We start from the raw sequence: 22,933 nt of genomic DNA on the forward strand, positions 1-22,933 counted from the left end.
TAAATGTCAGATACTATTCTGACTACTCTTTCCTGCTACCCACACTAATGTATTAAAATACTTCATACTGCCTGCAAATATTCTTTTCTTTTTAAAATTTTTTTAAAAAATATTTTAAAAAGTTGTTTGCTCACTCTATATTTTTGAATTATTTACTTCAGTAAACAATTCTAAAACTTTGCAGTTAAATTATTCCATTCTCTCTCTTTTTTTTTTTACCTTTTAAAACATTTAATCAATATTAACAGCCAATTCTGCATTTATTTCTAAGTAGTAATGCCAATGGTTAAATGCTTCAAAATTTAGTTCTTACTTTATGATTTGGTAGTGTTTTCCATTTTGATGAAATACAAATGAAATTTTTCAGGTTTATCATACTTAGGTACCATATGTGATGCTTCACAAAGCTGCTTCATTAATGAAGAAAAGGGACTCATTTCTGCTTTTACTATAGCCCATGAACTTGGGCACACGTAAGTATCTTCTGTCACCCCCTCAATGTGCATTCTATTTATCTTTGCACAGAATGCCTGAAATTCCATCTTCAGTTGAGTAATTAGCTTTGTTTCTTCATAAAATGTTATTAGTGTATTTTTTTTTTCCCTGAAATGCTAACTCTGGCTCTTTTGTGATCTATGTTAGGTCAGACAGGCTGCACAGATCAACAGACTAAGCAAAGAACTAGAATTTGGGAATTCTTTTATTTCCTTTACTGTATTGGATACATGACAAGCACTTCTGGCTCTGTCTCTTGTTATCCTATATATGACCAGGTACTGTCCTCTACCATTTTATAGGAGGGCCTGCATGGGCTCCTGGTTCTGGGGGACTCCCCCAAATATTTGTAATACCAACTCACTTCTTTCTCTCAGTAATGTGCCCCAGCAAAGGGTATTGCCCTGGGGAATTTCTTAGTTACTAAGATATTTTTTTTCAAGTTTTTACTTTTTCCATAGTTGCTCATAAAAATTTGGGACTCTCTTACCTGTTCCTACATTACTGAAAAATATACTGGGGTTCTATGTTTTAAGGATGGAGGCTGTGATTTCTCATGATATTCTCGGAGCTATCATGGAAAGTCAGAAACCCCTACAAATATATCCTATGAAGAAAGATTCTAAATGTACACCCCAGAACTCCTGGTGTTTCTTTGTTATCTGTTAATAAGGACCTGAGTCTAGAGTTGCTGCTCTTAGTTTGATGGCATTTAATTTCTTATTCATGCCTTGAGAAATCATTAGAACATTCAAGGGGAATAATAATTTTAAATGGAGATAATTTTTAGTAAACTATCATCTCTTCAGTTCCATTTTTGCATAATCAACAAGCTACACACTTTATTTTGTAAGTTGTTTATGAAGTAGGGGGATAGGATGAGCAGAATATACTACAGACAGTAGAAGTATTGCAGCAACATCTGGGTAGCACTATGTCCTGCTTTACAAGGCTGCTAACCAGTGGAAGACTATTTTTTTGCAGAGAGCACCATCTTAGATATTTGTTTTCTGGCTTAGAAACTCTTTAGGTGTCTCTAGTATATGGGTAAGTTGTTTAATTTTAAAAATGGTTTAAATACAAATTTTAGTAAGTAAGACTCTGAATTAGTGGTTTCAGTATTCCTTCCAAACTTGAGCTGATACTTGAGTTCCCCCTAAATTGCATAGGATCTGCTGCTGACCTGCTGATTATTTAATATTTAAGTGATGAAGATTTGACTGCCCTTTAGAAATGTTTTTATTATTCTAGTTCTGTTGAGCATCACTTAGGAAGTATGGACCTGAAATAGTATTTATTTCATATAAAATAGATGGGTACTATAGAATGATGCAAATTGGGGATTCACAAAGTTCTTGTGATATTGTAGCAATAGACAAAGGTCTAGAATTTAGTGTGGTATTATCTTTACCTAATATTTATCCACACACATCTGCTGGGATATCCATATTGAACCTGCAGGCACTTTTATATGAATGCTGTGGTCCATATTGTGATGAGGTGCAGCAGAGTCCAGATAATTTGATTGTGAAGACTCAGATACCATATCACCAGACTATAATATTTCTCAGCCATCAGGTACTTCTAAATATGAACACTGTAAGGCCTTATGGAGAGATGGATTTCAGATTATGATATAAGTAGATTTATCTATATTTTATGTTACAGTGCAAATATAAAGGATCTGTTATTAATATTGTATGCATCTTTTGATATCCCTTTTAAGTGTTTATTTTTATTTTTAGACTTGGTATTCAACATGATGATAGTCCTAGATGTAAAGAAATGAAAATTAAACAGTATCATGTAATGGCCCCTGCTTTAAGTTTCCACATGAGTCCTTGGACATGGTCAAAGTGTAGTCAAAAATATATTACCGAATTCCTAGAGTAAGTAAATTTATGTTAAATAATTGAACATGTATTCAATTATAAGATTTGAAATTGATATTTTTAAAGGTGGTTTAATTTATGTTTAGCTTTTCCTTGTTTAAATTTATGTTTAATTTCACCGTACAAATGGGGGTTTAAAAATAAGAAAAGAGTGTGTGTATATATATAATTTCACTCTTTAAAATAAATATTTTCATTGTTGTCAGACCTAGCTATTATTTTTTAATCTGTATTCTTCCTTGTGATGAAAACTATGCTTGATGGGAGACTTAATGGTAATTCCAGTTTCGTTATATATGTTTGAATTTTTTCTGAAGTTACTAGGTAATATTTTGAGAGAAATTTGAGTGGCTCAAGTTTGAGGTACCCCTGAAGGACAGAGAATAGCTAAAGTCAAACTATGAATTATTTTGATAGCTCTCTAAAGCCACAGAGATGCTGAGTCTCTAACTTTGCTACTCTTTCAGGAGTTCTTTCTAGCTCTGAAGAGAGTTAGTAGATCTAGGTTTTCCTTGACTCATTTCTCCACTTTCCTTCAGGTTTCTCTGCTTCCCAATTTCTTTTATTTGAATGGTGTTTCTTTCTAAGTCACTGAAACTTTACCAAAAGACAAGCCTGAGCTCTTTCCCGGTAATCTTTTTGTATAAATGTGACACTACTTCACTTCTACTGATATATTCTAATCATCAATTTTACAGCATTAGTATTTTCTAATTTCCTCTCTCTTATGAAAACTGTGTGAAAATATAAACTCATGCTTTGGAATATATGTTTGTAAATATATCCTCAAATTATAACCAACAGTGATAATACTTACTTCTATGGGAACTTGACTTAAAATCACAACTTATACTTGCTGATCTGTACAGAGTTATATATAGCTTTGCTAAATGTTTAAAAATACTGATGTGATGTGTAAAAATACCAATGGTGTACTTTTCTTTTTGGAAGGGGGTAATATTTTGATTTCCTTCAAAGAAGATTTTTAAGGTTACATGTTCATTTAATTGGAAAATTGATATTTTTCCTTTTAGCCAGTAAAATCTTTCAAAAAAGATTTATTTAATTATTGCAGTGGGATAAAGGGTTGCTTTTAGCCCAATTGGAATGGCTGTACAGTTTTCTACATACTGAACCTTGCATGGTAAACTAGGAGTAATATATATATTTCTCATGCTTTTTCCTAAGTCATTCAAACATATTGTGTATTCTGATAGCAAATTAAAAGATATTACTACTCTCAATTTACAGATGAGGAAACTGTGGTTCAGGGAGATAGGGAGATTAAAAAATTTGTCCATGGTCATGCATCTTGGCAATTGATGGAACCAAAATGTAAGTTCCCAAAGCCAGTGATCTTGACACTGCTATACTCCCACCTTGAAAGACCTCTTGAGGTGGAGACAGCCTAAAACTTTTTGAAACTCTTTTTCTGTTGTTGTTGCTGTGTAGGGCTAGAAATATACTTTTTCAAGTGATTTGAAAACTTATTTTTCCAACATTTTAACAGTTGGTCATTACACTTGAGACATTATTATTGGAGAGCAAAGTAGACCAAAAGTGTGATATGGATATATATTTAGTAAATAATGTTCTGATGAATTTGTATTTATTACTTATCATTTTTTAAATTGCCACCTTTAAGGTGTTTGTGGGGATCAAGTGCAAATGTGCATATTAAAAATCCTTTATAAACTGTGAAGTCATCTTTATGTGTAGGAACATTGCTATACTGATAATGATGTGAGTTGGTTTTTTAAGTTATGAATAAATACAATATTCTCTTTGAAAGTAAAGAATTACAGAAAATATGAAAAAGAATCATACTGGAATGTATCCATGTGTATTCACAATATTGTATTTTCTGTCATTGGTACAGTTCTGGGAATGCGGAATGTCTTCTTGACAAACCAAATGAAGACATACAGAATCTGCCTTCAGCACTTCCTGGATCACAATATGATGGAAACAAGCAGTGTGAACTTACGTTTGGTCCTGGGTCAAAAGTGTGTCCTGAGACGGTAAGAAAAATTCTTTTCTTTTGTTTGAAAGCTACCATAAAGTTATACTTAGAATATATTTTAAAATGTGTGTTGATTCTCTTGAACAGAAAGTAAACTAAATATAGGTTTTAAGTCTGATAATTTAGTATTAGTCATAAAGTGATAAGAACAGGAAAATTAAAACGTATCGACTAGTTATAATGTGTCAGGTACTGTTTTGGTACTTAAAAATTACCTTTGTTAACTCTCACAAATTCCTATAAAGTATTCTCATTTAGAAAATAGGAAAGTTACATAATTTTAAAACTAAAGGCATTGAAATGTTTATTTTCAAATGATATTATTTTGAGCTTAAGGAGAAAATATAGATAGGTGTTTTGAATCTGAATTGTTTCGAAGGCACGTGGAATCTAGCTAATAATACAGTACATTTTCATTTATGTATATTTGAATTCCAAAGAACTAAATTTGGGAGCATATTGTTTAGTTTTCATTGAGCTATCACTTTATAATATTTTGATGATTTTTCATAGATTAGACTTTTAATTGTCATTGAAATAGTTGATCCTAACACTTTAATTGGCTCTATAATTATGATTTTCTTTTATATGGGGGTAAATTTAGGATTTAGTTTAGAATAAATGTTACTGCTTTGGTGAATCCATGCTTTACTCTTCCATGTAGAGTACTCATTCGGTTTTTCTTATTCCCTATATAATTTTGCTTAATTGCTTCCCTCCTTTACTAGATTATGAGGGTCACTGGACCAGGAATGTACACTGAGTCATTAAAATAAATATCTACTCCTAGTATTCAGTTTAGGATTTGTCACACAGTACATGCCACAAAATAAATGTTTATTGAATATTGAATGAATTAACTAAGTAGAAAATGCAGGACAGGCAAAGCTCATTTCATATAGTTACTATTCTTCCTAAAACCTTACATATAGAATCACAAATTTCGATAAGCCTTTAAACATCCAGTGTGAAGTGGGGAAGGTTTACCTTAATATATCATAATAAAAGATATATTTCTTTCCAATCTGATTTAGACACTAAATAACTTTGAATTTAAATTCAGAAAAAGAAAGGAATTATATTGGTTGTAGCTCATATGAGCTGCTGTGAACTTTTGTTTCTTTCGAAAACTTCAGAGCCCTTTGTTCAAAAGTTGAAAGTAGGCATTATATTTACAAAATAGGAAACTTCAGTATACGTTATACATTATTTCAATGCTGATTATTCATACATTCCACCATTGTATCAATAGCGGCTTTGGCAACTTCTTATGAATAACATTTAACAACAAAAAGTTCTTTAGAAAAATATCTCGTAAAGAGAAAAAACATTTCAAATAATTTTGAAAATTTCCACTCCAATTCATATCTCCTATTCAATGTATGAAAAAAATTTTTTTTTAAAAAATGTTTTCAGGAAAATGTTAGTTTTATGTGTTTATAAGAAAATCAATGACTAGAACTTACTTAGTAAAAAAGTTCACTGATTAGTTTCAGCTTATACTATAGAACCAGGAAATAGATCAATTTATAAACCAATATGTAATACTGACTTGAACCAGTGTTGTGCTATCCTTATGCTGGCTTGCCTGCCTTTTGTTACTCTGCAGAATACATGCAGGCATCTTTGGTGCATAAGTGCAGTAAGAGGTAACGAGAGCTGTTTAACTCAACGCGTGCCACCAGCAGATGGAACAGAATGTGGTCCTGGGATGGTAGGTTTTCTCCAAGGGTGAGTCTTATATGAAGACATTATCCCAGGATGTGATTGCTCTGCATTTTAACACTCTGTTCATTATTTGCTGTCAACTTTTCTGCAGCTGGTTAATGTTATTGCCATGTTTGTTTGCTATAGTACATTGTCAACTGAATTATATTTTTAATTTTATCCCATTTCTAAGCTATGGCAGATGAATACTAAAGTTTTCTATAGTTAGCCTACAAATAGTTACATGGATATATAGTTATCTATGTATATTATGTTGTTGTTTTTAAAATTGTTACATTTCTAAGCTATGGCAGATGAATATTAAAGTTTTGTATAGTAGCATATAAATAATTACATGGATATATAATTATCTATATATATTACAATGTTGCTATTAAAATTGAGGACAGACATAACAGTTCTAATATTTTGGCAAATTCTCCAAATTCGAGAATGTTTCCATTTCATACATTTTTTTCCTTAAAATTCAGTTAATACAATTGAAAGTTTTAAGTGGCTTCTTTAGACTTTCATTGTTTCTAAGTGTATTAAGATGGATTATGCCTCTAAAATCAACAGCCTACCATGCTAAGTCTTTATTATTCCAACAGTCTTTAACTTATCTAAAGCTGTTACAATGATGTTGAATGATAACGCTCACTAGGATAAAGAAAAGTATCATATGAGAGGATGAAGTCATAGTGAACTTTGGTGCTCCAGGACAGCCTCAGTGGCCAGTGTTGACTACATTAAGTGTTTAGTCTGTCAGCATCTCTGAGCACTCTCAGTGTAAAAGGAACATTTTTTTTGGCAATGGATTGGCTAATTCTTCCTCCCTGTTACCTTCACGTTAACCAAAAAGATAAAGTTCTTAAAAATAAGGTCAGTTCAGTAGCTAAACCTGTGTCCTTATCACCTGTTGCTTCATTGAAATATTTATACCAGCTATTGCTTTTCACTTGAATCACTTTTGCATCAAAAGGCATGTGTTTCCTATGCATGTTGCTCACATCACAAATTAATTGGTTAGTAATATTTTATTTGGAACTTGAAGTTTTGTAGCAGCTGAAGTACTCATTGAAATCATCTGACACACTAATAAGCTTTTTCTAATATAAGGACTAGAGTTCTAGTGGGCTTTTTCAGTTCAGCTGCTTTGAATTTTAAAATTTGATCACATTTCAATTTGGTGGTTAAGAATTATTTAATGGACTTTACTTTTTTCTCAGTTCCTGTGACTAGAATTAGAAGATGCTTTTTGACTAAAAGGGTGGCATTTGTGAGAGTGACTACCTGAGGCTAAGCAGAAGAAAAAAAACCTTTTGAAATATGAATGCTGGGCGCTGATATTGGTGCATTTGTGCTCTCAGATGTTCACCTGATTAAAATCCAGGATTGGCACCTTCCTCTTTTCCTTAGCAACTTTTCAAGTTATTATATGCCATGAATCTTCAGGATTGATTGCCTGTGGCAAAAGTAGTGGTTGATATATTTACAGATATTAGGAGATGTACTTTTTATAGCTAATTTATTAGTAGTCTAAATCCAGTTAGGGCACAAACACGAGTTTTTGAAATTAAGGTATATATAAATATAATGCATAGATCTTAGGTATACAGTTTGATGGATTTTAACAAATGTTGATGCACATATAGCCAACATCCCAATAAAAATTATAACATTTCTATCACTTTTAAAAGTTCAGTTGTGCCTCTATCTAGACAATTTTCCTTCCTTCCAGAGAGAACTCGTGTTCTGATTTTTATTTCCACAAATTAGTTTTTTCTTGTTCTTGTTGTAAATAGAACTATACAGTGTCCTCTTTTTTGGAGGAGCAGGATGGGACAGGGGTCTTTTGTTCAACCTAATATTTTTAAGCTTCATCCATATGATTGTGTGCATCAGCAGTTCATTCCTTTATACCACAGTTTAATTCAACTATGTGGATATACTATAATTCGTTTATAAATTCTCCTGTCAATAGATATTTGAATCATTTCTGGTGTTTGGTTATTATGAATAAAGCTGCCATGAACATCCTTGTACAAGTCTTCTTGTAGACATATGTTTGTGTTTTTCTGGGAGTAGAATTACTGGATTATAGGGTAAGTGTACATTTAATATCATAAGAAAGTGCCAAACCATGTTCTGAAATATGTGTGCCATTTTAGACTCCCCATAGCAATGTAGGAAAGTTCCAGTTACTCTGTATTTCTTGCTGACTTTTGATATTGTTAGTCTTTTTTAAAAAAAATTTAGCCATTCTAGTAGGTATAAAATGGAATCTCGTGGTTTTAACTTGTATTTCCATGATTATTATCAACCTTGTATATCTTCTCATGTGTTTATTAGCCATTTGAATATTTTCCCAATGAGATGGTAGAATAAGCATGGATTTATTGGGATTCAAGGTAAATGTGGTGAGATACTAAGATGTACTTTAGGACAAATGCAGATTAAATGCAAAGGTGGTATTTGGGGTAGCATCATGTGGATTATAATAGGTATAAATTCCCTTTTTAAAATTAATTAAACACAGTGAACCCCTGTATATTTAGCCGTATTCAGTATTAAATGGACCTTTTATTGAAGGGACATTTGAAACAAATATTCTATAATTTTACCTTAACCTTCTTGTTTAGTCCCTTTATCTTGTGACTATTTAATGAATCTGTGTGCTGAATGCTTTTGGTAGTAAATCAAGATGTGTGAAGCCATGGTGAACCCTTCTGATAATGAGTTAATATTACAACATGGTGAATAGTATAACATTATAATGTCTTCATGCTCTAATCTCTCAAATTATTTTTTTAAACAGCAAGGATTACTTAAATGTTTATGAAAGATGCTTACAAAGTACAATGCGCTTAGTACATTATGAAATTTTTTTTCCCTTCTAATATGGCTTTCTCATATTGAATGACTTTTTCTAATGGAGAGCACAAGGCATTTTTGCTGCTATAATCTTGGCTATGGGATTCATTCAATCAGCAAAGATTTATCAAGGGCCTACTATGTCAGGCACTATTTTAGTTACACAAGTTCTCATTTTCTTCTGTTGCTGAAGGATATATAAGTTAACAAAACAGACAAGACCTCTGTCCTCATGTAGCTTAAGTTCTGGAGGGAGACTAGAATATTACAAATAATTAATATAATAGTACCATCAAACTGATAGGTTCTATGGACAAGAAAAATAGAGCAGGAAACCGATTAGAAATTTTATGGTAGGAGAGAGCAGATTGCAATTTAAAATATGATGGTCAGGATAGATATTATATGCAGTTACCAAATTAACTGTTGTAAAGGAGATGGGAGGGTTAGCTATAAGGATATCTGGGGTAAATGAGTTCCCAGAAAAAGGAACAGCTGAGCTCCTAAGTCTGGAGCATGCCTGGGATGTTTAAAGAAGAGCAAGTAGGACATTTTAGCTGGTGTGAAGCAAAGAGAGAAAGACACTCGTAAGGTGTAACTGAAGGAAGATTTCCTAGGACATTGAAGGTGTGAAAGAAAAATATCTTGGGCCCCTTCAAGCTGGGAATGGCTCAGGACAAAGTTGCCTCCTATTCTAGTCAAGTCATCCCTTTGCTCACAGAGATAGATGCATATTCTGATTGCTTCATTTGGAAATACTTATCAGAAACCCAAAAGAATGCAACAATCTGTCTCTTACCTACCTGTGATGCAGAAGCTCCCAGTGAGGGGACCCTGCTTTGAGCTACCTCTGCTTTTCTGAAGGGAACTGATGTACTTCTTACATATTGATTGATGTCTCATGTCTCCCTAAAATGTATAAAAACAAGCTGTGCCCTGACCACCTTGGGCACGTGTCAGGACTTCCTGAGGCTGTGTCATGGGCATGTCCTCAACCTTGATAAAATAAACTTTCTAAACTAATGGAGACCTGACTTAAATTTTGGGGGTTCACACAGGCCATTGTGAGAACTGCACATTTACTCGAAATAATGAAGGATTTGAATGGATTCATACCAGATTTGACTTGGTTTAAAAAGAGATCATCTGGCAACTCTGTTAAGGCTAAACTATCGGGGACAAGAATGGAAACACACATCTACTTAGTGATTTCAGTGATAGAAATAAGGGATGCTAGTGCTTAAACCAAAATGGTAGCGGTGGGATAATGAAAGATCAATTTTTGATATATTTTAAAAGGAACTAGAACATTTATTGTAGCTAACATATCAGATCTGGAGTGTTCAAAGAGAAGAGAAATGATGAATACGTTTTTGGCTGAACAACTTAGATTGACTCAGTAAAAGCAGGTTTTGAGCTGGGAGGGCAGGGATTCTGTTTTGGATATGCTATGCCTATGCTTGAAATGTTTATTAGATATTCCAGAAAATAGTCATAAGTAAGTAGACATATATATGAGACTAGAGTTTAGGAGAGAGATCTGGACTAGAAGTAACTGCTAAGAGTAAAGAATTAAAAAAATCAAGATATGAGCCTGGAGAGGCATTCCAACATTAAGTTGTCACAAAGAAGAGAGTTTAGGGGAGAGATCTTGACTAGATGTGACTGTTAACAGAAAAGAATAAAAAAACTGAGATATGATCCTGGAGAAACATTCCAACATTAAGTTGTCACAAAGAAGAAGAAGAAGAAACAGCAGAAGACAATGAGAAAAAATTAATTATGAAGGAAGAAAACCAAGTGCGTAGAGCCCTGGAAATGAAGAGAAAAAAATGTGCCAAAGAAGAAGAATGCTTAATTGGGCACATATTACTGATAAGGAAGACAGAGAATGAGAATTGGCCGTTGGCGACCTACACATGAGCAGATTCATGGAGGAATAGGATATAAAAACCTGTCTGGGGTGGGGTTATAAGAGAATAGACAGGGAGTTAAAAAATGAAGGTGGACAGCTCTTTCAAGGAGAAGCAGGGCAGTAGCTGGTAAGGGCAGTGAGATCTAAGACAGATTTTTTTGTTGCTATTGTTTTTTTAAAGTAAGAGAAATAAGAGTTGTATTTGTATGTGAAGGAGAATAATCTAGGAATCTACTCCACAAGTTATCTGTAGTAAAAGATTGCTTTATTTCTTTTTTAAGATTTCTGATTATTTACAAACTGATACTTTTGTATAAAGTAATAAAAATTATTTACTAGGAAAATGAAATGGAAAAAGGACACTCAAAATATGCGCCAAATATTTCTATGGAAAATAGTACAGCCATTCCTCACAAAATTATTAATCAAACTATCATATGATACAGCTATTCCGCTTCTGGATGTATGCCCAAAGAATGAAAGGCAGGATCTCAAAGAGATATTTGTACACTCATGCTCATAGCAGCATTATTCACAATACCTAAAGGTGAAAGCAGGAATTCAAGACAAGCCTGGCAAACATGGCGAAACCCTGCCTCTACTAAAAATACAAAAATCAGCTTGTGGTGACGCACACCTGTAATGCCAGCTACTTGGGAGGCTGAGGTAGGAGAATTGCATCAACCCAAGAGGTGGAAGTTGCAGTGAGCCGAGCGCCTGCCACTCTGTACTCCAGCCTTGGCAACAGAGCGAGACTCCATCTCAAATAATAATAAAAAGGTGAAAGCTACTCAGTATCTGTTGATGGATGAAAAGACAAACAAAGTGTGATAAATGCATATGCTATGGTTTGAATATTTGTCCCCTCTCAAACTCATATTGAATGTTAGTTGCCAATGTAACAGTATTACGATATGGGGCCTGTAAGATATGAGTAGGGCATAAGGGCTCTTCCCTCATGAGTGGGTTTAATGCCTTATAAAAGAGCCTTCAGGAGTGAGCTGTCTTGGCCCTTCTACATTCTGCCCTGTGGGGATCCAGTATTCTCTCCCTCTAGAGGATGCAGTGTGAAGGGTGCTATCTTGGAAGAAGAGAATGGCCTCATCAGACACCAAACCTGCTGGTGTTAACCTTAGACTTCCCAGATCTCAGATCTGTGGGAAATGAATTTCTATTATTTATAAGTTATACAATCCTGGGTATTCTTATATAGCAGCACTAAATGGACTAAGACAACATACAATGGAATATAATTCATTTTTAAAAAGGAAGTTCTGACATATGGATGAACCTTGGGTATATTATGCTAAGTGAAATAAGCCAGTCACATGAAGACTAGTACTATATGATTCCAATTATATGAAGTATCTGGAGTAGTCAAATTCATAGACACAGAAAGTAGAATGGTGGTTATGAGGAGGTAGTGGGAAGGACAAAATGGGAGTTGTCGCTTATTGAGTATAGGGTTTCAGTTTTGAAAGATGCAAAAGTTCTGGAGATTGATTGCACAACAATGAATATACCTAACACTATTGAACTATATACTTAAACCTGACCAAGATGGTAAATGTTATGTTATGCATGTTTTGCCACAATTAAAAATAAACACAAGCCAATTTTAAAATCATTTATTTAGACATAAAATTTCTCTGTAAAAATTTTATAAAAATTTTTAAATGCTTACTCTGAGCTTGTGTTATCTTCTCTCAGTCTGGTAACTAGTTCATAGACTAGCATGAGTGCATGGCCATACTTTGATTAGCTATCACTGAAATGATGATAATGTAGAAGAGATTAGAGAATTCTGGAGTGATGTTTGGTGTAGTGAGAAGGGATGGGATTAAGTGCACAAGCAGAGATTGACTTTGGGATCATGAGTGTTCCGGTATGCTAACAGGCAACAAGGCTGAATGTATGGGTGCAGATGCTATTGAATGGGTAGAACAGGTGATGGGAGACTGTGGGTAGATTCTTCTGTAAGTTTCCATTTTCTTGATGAAAGTAAAGAGAAAAGATTGTCATTTGAGACTTTGGATAGGATAAAGTAGAAAGCTTTTTATAAGAGTGGAAGGGTGAATAGGTACTTTGAATAAAAAAATAGAAGCATGGAAAAGTACTGTATTAACCCAGTATTTGGTTTCTTCTATCAAAAATTACCCCCCATATTCCATCTTATTATTTAATTTTCCCTTCCTCCCCAGTGACACTGAATCTTAAAGCCAAGAGAAATATTATACTCCTCTTGTATTCCATAGATCTTACTCAGTGGATAGGGAATCATCATAAAATTATTTCAAATGTAATCACATTTCTGAATTAATGACAGCTTGCTTCAAATTGTTTAGTTTGTTCTTCTGTTGATCTTTATGCTGCTATTATAATTTTGTGATGTTCTAATTAGAGATGGAATTATTTCTTTTTGTGCTTATTATTTTTATAGCATTGCCTCCGTGGGCTATGTGTAAACAAAGAAATGAAAACACATCCTGTAAATGGTGAATGGGGACCATGGGAACCTTACAGTTCTTGTTCAAGAACATGTGGAGGTGGAATCGAAAGCACAACCAGACACTGTAACCGTCCTGAGTACGTCTTTTTTATGTCACTATAAATTAAGATTATCTCAAGGCACCAGAAAGTAAACATCAGTTTCACTCACTTCTAAAACTGGAGGTCAGTCCGTAAGTTTCTGAGATTCAGAAAACTTTTGGAACATGTTAAGCCATGTTTTGGTAGATTCAGACATTTTTCAAAAACCTTAAATAGATTAAATTTTATAATCTGAACTGAGATTTATTTTCTTCATTTTTTTGTTTTTTAATTTAATATAAATTTTGAGACATACTTGTAAATATGAATGACAGTAATATAATGGCATCTTCACATTTACTGTATGCCTAATGAAACATCCTGGCTCCTGTCGCTTATGTTTTGGATCTTCTGGACAACATATATATTTTGGTTACCAATTTTTTTGCTGTTTTGTGCAATATGACGTGATATTTTCTTCTTTCTGCTCCTTGTGTTATAGATGCATCATTGTCTTTAGCTGAATAAGTACTGAAGCATATCTTCCCCTCATCAAACTGTTTAAAAGAGCTTAGATATTGCATAAATATTTTAAAATAATGTTTCTGTTGTATATATGATATATAAGTTGGTAAGCAATATGATACTCTTAAAGTATTATTAATAAGCATTTTTAATGCAGAAATGTGACATACTCTGAATAAAATTTTGGTTTATTTACATTTTAGGATAAACTATACTAGAAGTCTTTATATTCCAAAAGTTCCACAAACAAATTTTATTTTCCAATATAAGTCAAACTAACATGGATATAGATTGAAACCATAAAACTCCTTGAACTGAGTAATAAATAAGATATACATGACAAAGATGCATATATATTTTCTGTTTATTTAACACGGTATCTGCCGTTGTTATTGTCTTTGGTTCACTACATGTCTTTTATCTTTCTAGAAAATGAACAAACCCTTTTTTGGAAGTTTAAGAACAAACTTCCATTGTTAGTTTCTTGTTAGTTAACCTAGCCGAGAACAACATATCATTTCTGACCTCTATGCCTCACTGTCCACGCTAAGGTGGATATTTTTATGGTTAATTATCAATAGAATTGCTTAAAACTCATGTTACATACTTCTGTTAAAAACAAAAAGTGTTAGTGGGACTTCAGTAGTTTTCTAGATCCTGGAAAACAATGAAACTTTTAGAAGTAAGTGGCACAAATAATGTTGTACTGATGAGCTTTACAATGTCATGAATTCGACTAGGCCAAGAAATGGAGGAAATTACTGTGTGGGCCGCAGGATGAAATTTCGATCATGTAATACTGATTCATGTCCAAACGGCACACAAGACTTTCGAGAGAAGCAATGCTCTGATTTTAATGGTAAACATGTGAACATCAATGGTCTTCCCCCTAATGTAAGGTGGCTTCCAAAATACAGTGGCAGTAAGTAAATTATGCTGTTTCTTTGGTGTAAATTTTTCTAAGACCTAAGAACACATAGCTTTATTATTATACATTAAAAATTTAACACTTTTCTCTTTTACAGTTGGCACAAGAGATCGTTGTAAACTCTATTGTGAGGTTGCTGGAACCAGTTATTTCTACCTATTGAAGGCTATGGTTGAAGATGGTACTCCTTGTGGAACTGAAACTCATGACATCTGTGTTCAAGGCGTGTGTATGGTAAGTAACTAAGTTTCTATTATATTTAAAGTGACTTTAAGAATAATTTTTTTATTTGTATAACCAAATGCTACTTTTACTATTTCAGTGTATGTTCTTATGCATTCCAACAAAGCAACCTTTGTTATCATGCTGTCTATAGGAGTATGGTTGGCCTTGTTACTGGGAATTCTCTGTCATCAAGAATGACTCAACAAAGCATTAAGATAAATTTGCTGACTTTCTGTGGTCTATTGTACTCATAATCACAATAGGAATGAGGTCAGCTTCCTAAAAAGATAGATAGAAAATAATAGGATACAAAAATTGTAAAGGGATTTTGTTATGTTAAATGTAACCTTCTACAGTAATGTTTTCCTTGTCTGTTAAAACTATTGATATTCTTCCTTCCTCTCTCCAGCTGTCACTTATTTCTCATGTACATTTGACAAAAATTGATTGAGTAGCTACTAGATGTCAGATACTGTTCAAGTTACCAGGGTAAAATGTTGGAGCAAAGAACCCCACTTAAGATAGTCACAGACTTGTGGGGGAAATAGGCATATAAACAATTAGAATGTAATGCTAGGTCATCTGCTGTAGCATAGAGATATTGAGGAAGGAGTGTCTTATTTTATGGAGAGGTGGGTAAAGGATTCAGAGAACCTTTCATGGAGGGTGTGAGACTTGATGGCAAAGTATCGAAATGAGTAGGTTTTAGGAAATGAGGAAGTAAGGGAGCAGAGTTGGAGTTAGGGACTAGCAGATGGCTGTCAAATGCACTCTTTTTCTTAACTCCTTGGAAACACATAGAAGGATTTGAAGTCAAGGGAGAGATGAGATTGTATTTGCATATTGGAATCTTCAAACCATTAGGTTTAGAAGATTGGAGACAGGTGGTTCATTTAACAGGCTTCTAGGTCAGAGCAGATGAGATGCTGAGTTAAAGCACAAACATTGCAATGACAGTCTTCAGAATGGAGGGTGAATTTGAGAACTAGGATAGTGAATGTGGTCCAAAGAATAGAGTAAGTGTACTTCTATGAGATCAACTTTTTTAGATTCCACAAATGAATGAGACCATATGGTATTTATTTGGTGCCTGGCTTATTTCATTTAACATAATGTCCTCCAGGTTCATCCACATTTCACAAATGGCAAGGTTTCCTATTTCTTCATGGCTGAATAATACACAATTTTGTATATAAACCACCTTGTTTAAATTCATGCATCCATTGATGGACACTTAGGTTGATTTCATATTTTGGCTATTGTGAATAGCACTGTGATAAACATGAGAATGTAGATATCTCTTTGAAAACTTATTTCATTTCCTTTGGATATATACCCAGTAGTGAGATTGCTGGATCACATGGCAGATATTATGTGCTGTCACCACAAAAATGATAACCATGTGAGTTGTGCATTTGTTAGCTAGATGTAACTATTCCATAATATATATATATATATTATTGAAAACATCATGTTGTTCATGATAAAACATACAATGTTATCTGTCAATTTAAAAATAAAAGATAAAAACTAGTTTAAAAAATGTAAGTATAATCCTATGAACGTACTCCTTTGGTTAAAGTGGAGTTCTATAAGGCCAACTTCATCTCCCTATAAACAAACATCTATTACGTTATCTCAGTGATAAAGATCCTTCACTCAAAGAGCTAATGAGATGTTCAAAGAGAGTTAAAATAATTTAAGTTCAAAATAGCTTAAATACTGAAAAGGTTACTCAGTGGACTGAAAAAAAGCTATGCTTTATCTAAATTAGCAGCATAAAGTCATATGAAAATGTAGAAGTTGTGATGACATTATCTGAATATATAGAGGCATACTACTTTTATAAAATATATACCTAAAATCTTGATTTTGAAAATATCTGCCTTGTATATAAAAGAATTCATGAGGCTTAAGAAATTTTCTTTACTGAGCCCTAAATTTAGAGGGTTATTCCAAACAATGGAAAGAGTTATTGCAGTGTATGCAGAGAATAGCTTCTGCATGGAGAGGAGCTGCATTTGTTTTTTGAAATTTCTGGAACAAGCCATCTGTCTACTTGCATGTTCATTCATTTATTCATTCATTTATTTAAAATAAGCACTGTTTGTTATACTGGGTATTGGTTTTAAAGAAAATGTTACTTTTAAGTATTTATTTGAAACTAAGATTATTTGCAGAGTTCTAAGGTCATGCATTAAAATAATAACCATGAAAGACATCTTTTTGGAGTATACTAATGTATTGCTTACATACTCATACTTTAGTCTCTGAATTACATTTTCTTTGAAGAGTGGTTTTCTTTTTTTTTGTGATAAGAACACAACATAAGTTTTTATTCTTACCAAATTAAAAATATACAATACAGTATTGTTAATCATAGACACTATACTATACAGTAGTTCTTTAAGACTTATACTGCACATCTGAAACTTTAAAAAAATATATATATTTTTTATTGCACTTTAGGTTTTGGGTTACATGTGCAGAACATGCAGGATTGTTGCATAGCTATCTACATGGCAATGTGTTTTGCTGACTTCATCCCCCATCACCTATATCTGGCATTTCTCCCCATGTTATACCTCCCCAACCTCCCTGCCCCCCACTGTCCCTTCCCTATTCCCTCCCAACAGACACCAGTGTGTGTGATGCTCCCCTTCCTATGTCCATGTATTCTCATTGTTCAACACCTGCCTATGAGTGAGAACATGCGGTGTTTGAATTTCTGTTCTTGTGTCAGTTTGCTGAAAATGATGGTTTCCAGATTTATCCATGTCCCTACAAAGAACACAAACTCATCATTTTTTATGGTAGCATAGTATTCCATGGTGTATATGTGCCACATTTGCCTTGTCCAGTTTATCATCGATGGGCATTTAGGTTGGTTCCAGGTCTTTGCTGTTGTAAACAGTGCCACAATGAACATACATTGTGCATGTGTCTTTATAATAGAACAATTTATAATGCTTTGGATATATACCCAGTAATGGGATTGCTGGGTCAAATGGAATTTCTATTTCTAGGTCCTTGAGGAATCGCCACACTTTCTTCCACAATGGTTGAACTAATTTATACTCCCACCAACAGTGTAAAAGTGTTCCTATTTCTCCACATCCTCTCCAGCATCTGTTGTCTCCTGATTTTTTAATGAGCACCATTGTAACTGGCATGAGAGAGTATCTCAATGTAGTTTTGATTTGCATTTCTCTAATGACCAGTGATGATAAGCATTTTTTTATATGTTTGTTGGCCTCATATATATCTTCTTTTAAAAAAGTGTCTGTTCATATTCTTCGCCCACTTTTGAGTGGGCTTGTTTGTTTTTTCCCTGTAAATCTGTTTTAGTTCTTTGTAGATTCTCAATATTAGCCCTTTGTCGGAGGAGTAGATTGCAAAAATTTTTTCCCATTCTGTTGATTGCCAATTCACTCTGATGATTGTTTCTTTTGCTGTGCAGTAGCTCTGGAGTTTAATTAGATCCAATTGTCTATTTTGGCTTTTGTTGCCAATGCTTTTGGTTTTTTAGTTATGAAGTCCTTGCCTATGCCTATATCCTGAATGATTTTGCATATGTTTTCTTCTAGGGTTTTTATGGTGTTAGGTCTTATGTTTAAGTCTTTAATCCATCTGGAGTTAATTTTAGTGTAAGGTGTCAGGAAGGGTTTCTGCTTTCTGCACATGGCTAGCCAGTTTTTCCAACACCATTTATTAAACAGGGAATCCTTTCCCCATTGCTTGTTTTTGTCAGGTTTGTCAAAGATAAGATGGTTGTAAATGTGTGGCATTGCCTCCGAGGTCTCAGTTATTTTCCACTGGGCTAAGTCTCTGTTTTGGTACCAGTTCCATGCTGTTTTGATTACTGTAGCCTTGTAGTATAGTTTGAAGTCAGGTAGTGTGATGCCTCCAGCTTTGTTCTTTTTGCTTAGAATTGTTTTGGCTATGTGGGCTCTCTTTTGGTTCCATATGAAGTTTAAGGTGTTTTTTTCCAATTCTTTGAAGAGTGTCATAGGTAGCTTGATGGAGATAGCTTTGAATCTATAAATTACTTTGGGCAGTATGGCCATTTTCACAATATTGATTCTTCCTAACCATGAGCATGGAATGGTTTTCCATCTGTTTGTGTCCTCTCTTATTTCCTTGAGCAGTGGTTTGTAGTTCTCCTTGAAAAGGTCCTTCACGTCCCTTGTTAGTTGTCTTCCTAGGTATTTTATCCTATTTGCAGCAATTGTGAGTAGCAGTTTGTTCTTGATTTGGCTCTCCTTAATTCTGTTATTGATATAAAAGAATGCTTGTGATTTCTGCACATTGATTTTGTATCCTGAGGCTTTGCTGAAGATTTTGGGCTGAGACAATGTTGTCTCCTAAATATACAATCATGTCATCTGCAAATAGAGACAATTTTACTTCCTTCTTTCTTAATTGAATGCCCTTTATTTCTTTTTCTTCCCTGATTGCTCTGGCTAGAACAATACTATATTGAAAAGGAGTGGTGAGAGAGGGCATCCTTGTCTAGTGACAGATTTCAAAGGGAATGCTTCCGGTTTTTGTCCATTCAGTATGATATTGGCTGTGGGTTTGTCTTATATAGCTTTTTAAATTTTGAGATACATTCTGTTGATACCTAGTTTATTGAAAGTTTTTACCATTAAGAGCTGTTGAATTTTGTCGAAGGCCTTTCTGTATCTATTGAGATAATCAGGTGGTTTTTATCTTTGGTTCTGTTTATGTGGTGAATTATGTTTATAAACTTGCATATGTTGCATTCCAGGAATGAAGCCTACTTGATTGTGATGGATAAGGTTTTCGATGTGCTGTTGCAATCAGTTTGCCCAGTATTTTGTTGAAGATTTTTGCATCTGTGTTCCTCATGGATATTGGCCTGAAATTTGCTTTTCTTGTTGAGTCTCTGCCAGGTTTTGGTATCAGGATGATGTTGGTCTCATAAAATTATTTGGGAAGGATTCTCTCTTTTTTGGAGTATTTGGAAGAGTTTCAGAAGGAGAGGTACCAACTTCTCTTTGTATGTCTGGTAGAATTCAGCTGTGAACCCATCTGGACCTAGGCTTTTTTTGTTTGTTAGGCTATTAATTGCTGCCTCAACTTAAGCCCTTGGTATTGGTCTGTTCAGGGTTTTGACCTTTTCCTGGTTTAGTCTTGGGAGGGTGAAAGTGTCCAGGAATTTATCCATTTCTTCCAGGTTTACTAGTTTATGTGCATAGAGTTGTTTGTAATAATCTCTGATGGTAGTTTGTATTTCTGTGGAATCTGTGATGATATCCCCTTTATCGTTTTTTATTGCATCTATTTGGTTCTTTTCTCTTTTCTTTTTTATTAATCTGGCTACCAGTCTGTCTATATTGTTGATATTTTCAAAAAACCAGCTCCTGAATTTACTGATTTTTTTGAAGGGTTTTTTGTGTCTCTATCTCTTTCAGTTCTGCTCTGATCTTAGTTATTTCTTGTCTTCTGGTAGCTTTTGAGTTTTTTTCATCTCGGTCCTCTAGCTCTTTCAATTTTGATGATAGACTGTTGATTTTAGATCTTTTCTTGCTTCTCATGTGGGAATTAATTGCTATAAATTTCTCTCTAGACACTGCTTTAAATGTGTCCCAGAGATTCTGATAAGTTGTGTCTTTGTTCTCATTGGTTTCAAAGAACATTTTTGTTTCTGTCTTCATTTCATTGTTTTTCCAGTCAACATTCAAGAGCCAGTTGTTCAGCTTCAATGAAGTTGGGCAGTTCTGAGTTAGTTTCTGAATCCTGAATTCTAATTTGATTGCACTGTGGTCTGATAAATTGTTTGGTATGATTTCTGTTCTTTTGCATTTTCTGAGGAGTGATTTACTTCCAATTATGTGGTCACTTTTAGAGTAGATGTGATGTGGTGCTTAGAAGAATGTATATTCTGTGCATTTGGGGTGGAGAGTTCTGCAGATGTCTATTAGGTTTGCTTGGTCTAGATCTGAGTTCAAGTCCTGGATATCCTTGTTAATTTTCTGTCTGGTTGATCTGTCTAATATTGACAGTGGGTGTTAAATTCTTCCACTATTATTGTGTGTGAGTCTAACTCCCTTTGTAGGTCATTAAGAACTTGCTTTATGTATCTGGGTGCTAATGTATTGGGTGCATATATATTTAGGATTGTTAGCTCTTCTTGTTGCATTGATCCTTTTACCATTATGTAATGCCCTTCTTTGTCTCTTTTGATCTTTGTTGGTTTAATGTCTACTTTATCAGAGACTAGGATTGCAATTCCTGCTTTTTTTTGATATTTGCTTTGCAAATCTTCCTCCATCCATTTATTTTTAGCCATTGTGTGTCCTTGCATGTGAAATGGGTTTCCTGGATACAGCACACTGATGGGTATTGAGTTTTTATCCAATCTGCCAGTCTGTGTCTTTTGACTGGGGCATTTAACCCATTTACATTTAAGGTTAATATTGTTATGTGTGAATTTGATCCTGCCATTTTGATGCTAGCTCATTATTTTGCCCATTAGTTGATGCAGTTTCTTCATTGTGTCGATGCTCTTTACATTTTGGTATGTTTTTGAAGTAGCTGCTACTGGTCGTTCCTTTCTATGTTTAGTGCTTCTTTCATGGGCTCTTGTAAGGCAGGTCTGGTTTTGACGAAATCTCTCAGCAATTGCTTGTTCATAAAGGATATTATTTCTCATTCACTTATGAAGCTTAGTTTAGCTGGATATGAAATTCTAGGTTGAAAGTTCTTTTCTTTAAGGATGTTGATTATCGCCCCCAACTCTCTTCTGGCTTGTAGTGTTTCTGCCAAGAGATCCACTGTAAGTCTGATGGGTTTCCTTTTTTTGGTAATCCGACCTTGTTCTTTGGCTGCCCTTAGCATTTTTTTCCTTCATTTCAACCCTGGTGAATCTGATGATTATGTGCCTTGTGTTTGCTCTTCTTGAGGAATTTCTTTGCGGTGTACTCTGTATTTCCTGGAGTTGAATATTGGCATGCCTTGCTAGTTTGGGGAAGTTCTCCTGGATAACATCCTGAAGAGTGTTTTCCAGCTTGGATTCATTCTCTCTGTCATATTCAAGTACACTGATCAAACATAGATTAGGTCTTTTCACATAATCCCATATTTCTTGGAGGCTTGGTTCATTTCTTTTCACTCTTTTCCTTGATATTGCCTTCTCATTTTATTTCATTTAGTTGATCTTCAATTTCTGATATCCTTTCTTCTGCTTGGTCAGTTTGGGTATTGAAACTTGTGTATGCTTTGCAAAGTTCTCGTGTTGTTGTTTTCAGTTCTATCAGGTGATTTATATTCTTCTCTAAGCTGTTTTTTCTTTTAGAATTTTGTTAAACCTTTTTTCAAGTTTCTTAGTTTCTTTGCATTGGGTTAGAATATGTTCTTTTAGCTCAGAGAACATTGTTATTACCCACCTTGTGAAGCCTGTTTCTGTGAATGCATCAGGCTCATTCTCTATCCAGCTTTGTTCCATTGCTGGTGAGGAGTTGTGATCCCCTGTATGAGGAGAGGCATTCTGGTTTTGGGTGTTTTCATCCTTTTTGTGCTGGTTTCTTCTCACCTTTGTGTATTTATCTACCTGTGGTCTTTGTAGTTGGTGATTTTCAGATGTGGTCTCTGTGTGGACATCCTTTCTGTTGATGATGAAGTTATTTCTTTCTGTTTATTAGTTTTCCTTTTAACAGTGAGCTCTCTCTGCTGTAGGACTGCTGGAGGTTCCCTCCAGACCCTGCTTTCCTGGGAATCACCTGAGGCAGCTGCAGAATAGTAAGGGTTGCTGCCAGTTTCTTCTGTTATCTTAGTCCCAGAAGGATACCCGCCAG

The 22,933-nt window shown here is 34.3% G+C and overlaps 1 protein-coding gene across 1 annotated transcript in view; it reads left to right on the plus strand.

The window, feature by feature from the left end:
• ADAMTS20 (ADAM metallopeptidase with thrombospondin type 1 motif 20) overlaps window positions 1-22,933 on the plus strand; it is a 225,514-nt gene that overhangs the window by 94,700 nt on the left and 107,881 nt on the right. Inside the window, exons 8-14 of the mRNA XM_002752357.6 lie at window positions 368-473; window positions 2,241-2,384; window positions 4,267-4,408; window positions 6,020-6,124; window positions 13,347-13,492; window positions 14,701-14,882; window positions 14,986-15,122. Coding sequence (XP_002752403.2) covers window positions 368-473; window positions 2,241-2,384; window positions 4,267-4,408; window positions 6,020-6,124; window positions 13,347-13,492; window positions 14,701-14,882; window positions 14,986-15,122 — 962 coding nt within the window. The remainder of the gene's footprint in view (window positions 1-367; window positions 474-2,240; window positions 2,385-4,266; window positions 4,409-6,019; window positions 6,125-13,346; window positions 13,493-14,700; window positions 14,883-14,985; window positions 15,123-22,933) is intronic.

The sequence above is a fragment of the Callithrix jacchus genome, chromosome 9, assembly GCF_049354715.1.
Source record: "Callithrix jacchus isolate 240 chromosome 9, calJac240_pri, whole genome shotgun sequence".
NCBI lineage: Eukaryota > Metazoa > Chordata > Mammalia > Primates > Cebidae > Callithrix > Callithrix jacchus.